At 44.9% G+C, this 6,188-nt stretch overlaps 1 protein-coding gene across 1 annotated transcript; it reads left to right on the top strand.

The window, feature by feature from the left end:
- The first annotated feature begins 2,889 nt into the window (after nt 1-2,889).
- LOC117653258 lies at nt 2,890-4,156 on the top strand. Its single transcript, XM_034398818.1, has 3 exons — nt 2,890-3,057; nt 3,093-3,210; nt 3,971-4,156. The coding sequence occupies exons 1-3, from the start codon at nt 2,890-2,892 to the stop codon at nt 4,153-4,155; spliced, it is 471 nt and encodes a 156-aa protein (XP_034254709.1). The 3' UTR covers nt 4,156.
- Nucleotides 4,157-6,188: the final 2,032 nt, after the last annotated feature.

Genomic DNA, 6,188 nt, shown 5'->3' with positions numbered 1-6,188 from the left:
TAGTTTAACCTCAAACTTCTTTTTTATTCCCTTGGCGTCAATCTTTCTGATTCCTGAGTGGTTGAATGGCGAGGGGAATTCATGAATCACTAGTGTACTCATGCGTACAAATTAGTCCGTACTCAGTGTACTCTCAAGTTTAAAAGGGGCGAAAATCACCAGTTTTTCGACCGATTTGGTATTGAGAGCCGTTTAAAACGCTATATAAAGCCTTAAAACGTTTACAAATATGAAATTTATGAGTAAAATATGGTGTACTCACCCGTACTCATGTACTCATGTGTACATCAGAACGCCGAGTGATTCACCCCTCGTTGAATGGAGTTACAGGGAGGCGCTCTTTCAGAGTGACCCAACCGAGTGCAATACCCCCTCGGTTTCATCCAGCCACCGCTGCTCTACAAACTGAAAAGAGGTTAGGTATGGATCTGTATACACTGTTAGAAATTAGTTCCGAAATTTTATGGAGAAAAACCCTATAATCACGTTCATGGAGACTCCATTCATTTTCCATTTTTTTCCGGAGAGATTTTCTCAGGGCTTATACAGATGTTCTTAGGAGCATTCCTTGGGTCCAGATAGGAGGTAAAATGCAAGTCTTTTCTCAGATTTATTAAAGAGGACTTCGCTGAAGCATTTTTTGGTCTGAAATGGTCAAAGAAGGGACAATCTCATTCGAGCTCATTTGACTTATATCCTGTAGCTTTCCCTTAATATTATGAAAACTGAGCCCAAGAAGTAGGGGTTCACCTTCCCTCAATTTTTAACTGGTTGCAAACCTTTTTTTCGTGTTTTTGTGATAGTGCAGCATGCATTTTTGTTCAAAATTCCGAAATTTTTCGGAGAAAGCCCAGAAATTGCATTTATGGAGAGCTCCATGCAGAAGTTTCGGAAAAACTCCATGATTTTTCCATTTTTTTTCGGAATTTTCTGACAGTGTAGGTGTGTACACACACTAAATGTTTATGTAAATTTTGTCCGTGGTGATGCATAATTTTAAACTTGTGTGCCGTCGTGCATATAATTGTGCGTGAATTTGCATAAATTTATGCATTTTCACGCATAATATTATGCAAATTCCCCGCATGCACAAAATCGTGCAAGTGGCACGTACAAAATTCTACATAAACATTTAGTGTGCACTGTTAAAAAATTTATCGTAAAATAACGAAATTTTTTTGAGTAATTTTCTTTTACGAACTGTTTGTTATTTTTCATAAATGTCGTTTATATACGACATATGTCGTAAATTTTCGAAATGTTTTAGGCACATTGTAAAGATTTTCAGCTTCAACATGCGCGCTGTAAAAAATCTTCTCAAAAATGTTTTTTTTCTCGTAACAACAAATGTTTTAGTTCAAAAAGTTTACGAAATGTTTTCATAAAAAAACGACAACTTCGCAAAAGAAAATTGCCCAAACTTTTTTCGCTGTTTTTTTGACAATATTCCTTAAAGCCTCACTAAACAATACATTTCGTAGTTATATTGTCTGTAAATCCGCCAATTTGGGAATATCTTTCTCTCTTCACGAAGTGATTTTCCAGGATTACAATACATTTTGCACTGTGAGAAAAAAGTACGGAAAAAGTACGGAACATGTCTGGTCAATAATTTGCCTGGACCTATCCGTACTTGCCAACTACGGAACGTTCCGTACCTTTTTTCCGTACACACATGGGTTCTTATGGAGCAAGTACGGAACGTTCCGTACTTTTCTCCGCACCTCCGTACTATATATTTCTGTACCATTTCCGTACAAAAGTACGGAATTTTTTACAGTGTGCAGTGATTTTATACAAGGTAGGTTTACGCCAGACCGCGTCTTGTCGTAACAGGCTTCGCGATGTCTCGCTGCCTGTTCCTCCAATCCGCGCCTGGCGTACCTACCTTGGCCTGCGGCGCTAGCCTGCCTTCGGCAGGCAATGGCTTGTCATCGTCGGTTACTCTATGCGTGCTTGGGGGCTCCGCCCTCAGACCCCCCCTTCATTCTAGATAGAGTTGCTTCATCTACAGAACTTAATCTTGACCCTTATAACTTTTAAACTTGACGGGGCTGGGGGGCTCCGCCCCCCAGACCCCCCTTTTTTCAAGACAGGAGTGATCTGCCTGCAGAAAACTCGATTTTTCGCCGTTTTTTAGGTGTTTTTCGGCTATAAAAACTGAACCAGTTGAGATAGGATAGTGAAATTTCGCGTGTGCCGAGCCAAGGACATACTCAAAAAGTGTGCAAAATCTCACCGAGATCGGCCGAGCCGTTCGGGAGGAGTAGTGCGGACACACAGACAGACAGACAAACAAGAAAAACTTTTCAACCCCACTGGAGTAACAGGCTTCGCTATCGCTCAGCCAAAAATTACGATAAATTTTGTAAATTGACACAACAGTAACGTTTTTATCTGAAGCATATCGTTCACAAATATTTCGTAAATTCACGATATTTTTTTACAGTGTACTCAGCCAAGTATGCATCTGTAGATGTGTACTCAGCTAAGTATGCATCTGTAGGTGTGAACTTGCAAGTATGCATCTGTAGATGCATACTGAGTACACACTTCAGTTTGTAGAGTGGGGTATGCACTCGCGTAATGATTGACTCACTCTGTGAGTGAGTACAAGACTCAGATGGACAAAATTGAAGCACCACTCTTAGTTTTCCGGGCCAAATCTGGATGCGCCGGCCGCCGTAAGTCGTGAACCATCTCTCAGGAGTGGAATAAGGATTGTCCTCACGAATTGAGAACAATACAACAGGCAACTATAGGTTTTCAAGTGGCCCAAATGAAGGAGACGAACAGGGGAGGGGAAAAGGAGCGAAGCAAAACCACTTTAACCGTGGAAGGACAAAACACCGCAGCAAGTGGCAGACAGCAGCAGCCTCAGTAGTATAGATGACACCTTTGGACACTTTTCCCACGGATGACACTTTCGGACATGTTGACATCGCCTCTGCTGGAAGGCAGCCCGACGTGCACGACATGCACAGCCTGCCCGGGGACGCGCGTGACGCCAACGGCGGCCTGGACGCCGCCCCCTTCAGCGCCAACGGCGGCACGGCTGTGCGCCTGGTGGTGCCGCCGCCGCCGTATTCCAGGAGGCCGCCGGGCTCGGGCAGCTCGGGCATCCCGGCACCCGGCAGCACGTCCACTTTCCTGACACGTCCAACGCCAGAGTGGTCCTGGACGAGAACTTTAGCCAGGTGGACTCGCCCGGTGAGTGGGCTGAAAGGTGCTTCTGTCTCTCGAACCAATTCAGACTGTCGGCCGTCAGAGACAGTGCCCCGAGAACACTGAGAATGAATGGGTCACCACCATCACCCTTTAAATGGGTGATGCACCTTCGTTGCCCAATTTTGGGCGACGAAAAATTCATCACCCGAAATTTGGTAACAGGCGTTAGGTTGCCAAATTTGAGTAACGTCGTCGGCGACGCAGTGAGGTCCCCGATGACGTCCTCCCGGGGCCACCACGATGACTGGAGGCCTCAACCTCACATGGCGGTCATCGTGGTGGCTCCGGAAGAACGTCTTTGGGGACTTTACGGCGTCGCCGACGACATCACCCACATTTGGGCGACGATTTTATGACTGCCCAAAATTTGGTCACCGCTGGCTCGTCACGAGCGACGATGCGTGCGTCACCCAATGAAAGGGCGATGGTGGTGACTCTTTCTTTCTCAGTGAAGTCACGATTCGGAATCAGACTGCTGTTTGCACGATGCCGAGACTCGGGTGCGGTGATGCGGCGTATCGGCAAGCGCCTCTCACCTCACACTCCTCTCTCTCACTCTCCCACGCGGGGTAGCGCCACGGCGCGGCACGGGGCATCGCCGCCCAGAGTCTTGCGGGCATGGAGTTTGCCGGGCGGGAGAGTCGCTGGGAGAGGCTCTCCCGGGCTGCTTGCAGCTCGCTCCCAACACGAAAGCAAACGCTGCCAAATGCCTGTGGTGTCTGACGTGGTTGCGTTGTTGCAGGCACCGGAGTCGAAGATGGCAGCGCGGGACTGGAGTGGCCCATCCCGCAGGACGAGAAGGCCCTGCTCAGCTACCAACCACTGAGACAAAAACTACACTTGTTTGATGCTAGTGAGGGTGCACCCTTTGCACCCATGCAATTATGGCATGAATGGCATCAGGAGAAGAATTCACCCAAACTCTGATGTCTACACCCTTAAAACCTTACGAAGTATTTTGAGCATACGTATAACAAACTAAAATACTTTGTTATACGAAGAAATAGTTCGTAAATTACAAAGTATTTTCTTTGTAAGCTTACGTATGCTCAAAATACTTTGTTATACAAACTACTTTTCTTTGTAAGGCCCAAAATAGTTTGTAAGGTTTTCTCAGTGTTAAATCAAGAACGATAACATCACAGCACAGCATTGTGCCTTGATGGGACAAACATGTTCAGGGTGAAAAGCTGGCCGCGTTTTTTGGGGTGGAAAGTGTGAAGTGTCCCACGTTGCAACCCAAAATAAAGGATTATCTTCCGAAACGAACCCTAGATTCCGGACTCCTGCGAAGCCCACCAAGCCCTTTGCGAAGTAGTCTTGCCTGACAAACAGCCTAGCTGCACATGACGTGAAAAAGTGGCCTTTTCTCAAAGGCCTTTTCTCACGTCAAACAGGGGCGTAATTAGGCGGGTCGAAAGGGGGGGGGGCGAATGTTTAAAAAGTTGCCTACCTTCAAGGAGCCTGTGTCTGATAGGTTAATTTTAGGGACGTGGTTTGAGGAGGGGGGCTAAATTCAAAACAACGTCACAGAAAATTGAGGGGTTGTTACAAAGTTTGAAGAGGATTCACTTTATTCTATTCAGAACGAAAGTATTTTTTCCTCCGCTAGTTGGCACCAGTGTCGGTAAAGATAGGGATGAAAATGCCCGGAAAGTTTCCGGAAACATTGGAAAAAAACAGTGTTTTTTTCCGTTTTTTTCCCTGGCCTCGGAAAAATTGGAAAGATTCAGCCTGAAAAGTAGGCAAAAAGTCGGGCATTTCGCCTGAAAGTAGGCTAAAAGCATACCTTTAACCCTACTGTGAACACGATTCTCAGTGCACTCAAACTACTTATACCCTGTTATGACTCCTTCTCGTGCGTTTTTTGAGCTTGCTGTTGTTAATCTCGGGTTGTCAGTATAGGTAAAGTTGTAAAAAAGCACAAAAGTGGTAGGTTTCATGTTCATAGTGCTTAAAAACTAATTTTTCCTATTTTTCCTTTTTTTCCAAATTTTCTGGTTTTTTTTCCAACTTTTCCGGTTTTTTTCCAACCCTTTGAAAGTTTCCGGAAAATTTGCATCTCTAGGTAAAGAGCTTGCTGTTGTTAAAAACGCCTTTTTCTGTTAAATTTTTAATATTTCCAACCCGAAATAGCTATTACTCTATTGGCTATGACGAAACACACGCTCCCATACCAAATTTATATCGGTAGCAAACGCGTGAGTTTAACAATTGACATTTGAAGTTACCTCTCGCGGGTGGCTTCGTGCCGTCGTTTCCTTGGGTGCGTCAGGCCAGCTCCAGGTGAGTGCAGGGAAGAGTTCCACGTCGGGGACTTCCCTGCACTCAATATTTTACCTGGACGGTCCCCTGGAGTACGTCTCTCCTTTGAGGTTCGGATGCAAACATTACTATATCACCGAGTTATGGGAACTCTGTCCTGCCGCCACTTTCAGACAAAAAAATCTAATACTTGAGAAAATTTTGTCTGAATTTTTCAGACTACGACCTACCTGAAAGGCTAAGACTTATGTAAGTCTGAAAATTTGAGACCAGGATTTAGTCTGAATTTTCAGTAGGATGTTCTGCATATTTACTTCAGTCAAAATAGTCTGAATTTTCAGCAAAAACTTTTCGACAAAAGGTACGGAACGTTCCGTATAGTTGGCAAGTGCGGACGGTCCAGGCAAATTATTGACCAGACATGTTCCGTACTTTTTTCTCACAGTGTACATAAATACGAGGACATTGTATTTCCGAGATATCGCGATTCACTGATTTGCGGATTACGAATTATTTTCTTTGTAAGCTTACGTATGCTCAAAATACTTTGTTATACAAACTACATTTCTTTGTAAGGCCCAAAATAGTTTGTAAGGTTTTCTCAGTGTGGGCGGAACATGGTACTGTCCATTCCCTCAACCCTGAGCCAGCGGCGACCAAAGGAAAAGTTAAACAGCTGAACCCCGCCGGGGGTC

The sequence above is a fragment of the Thrips palmi genome, unplaced genomic scaffold (genome assembly GCF_012932325.1).
Source record: "Thrips palmi isolate BJ-2018 unplaced genomic scaffold, TpBJ-2018v1 HiC_scaffold_8, whole genome shotgun sequence".
Lineage (NCBI taxonomy): Eukaryota > Metazoa > Arthropoda > Insecta > Thysanoptera > Thripidae > Thrips > Thrips palmi.
Note: the sequence above shows the minus strand (reverse complement) of the source record. Positions and strands in the feature narration are given on the sequence as shown.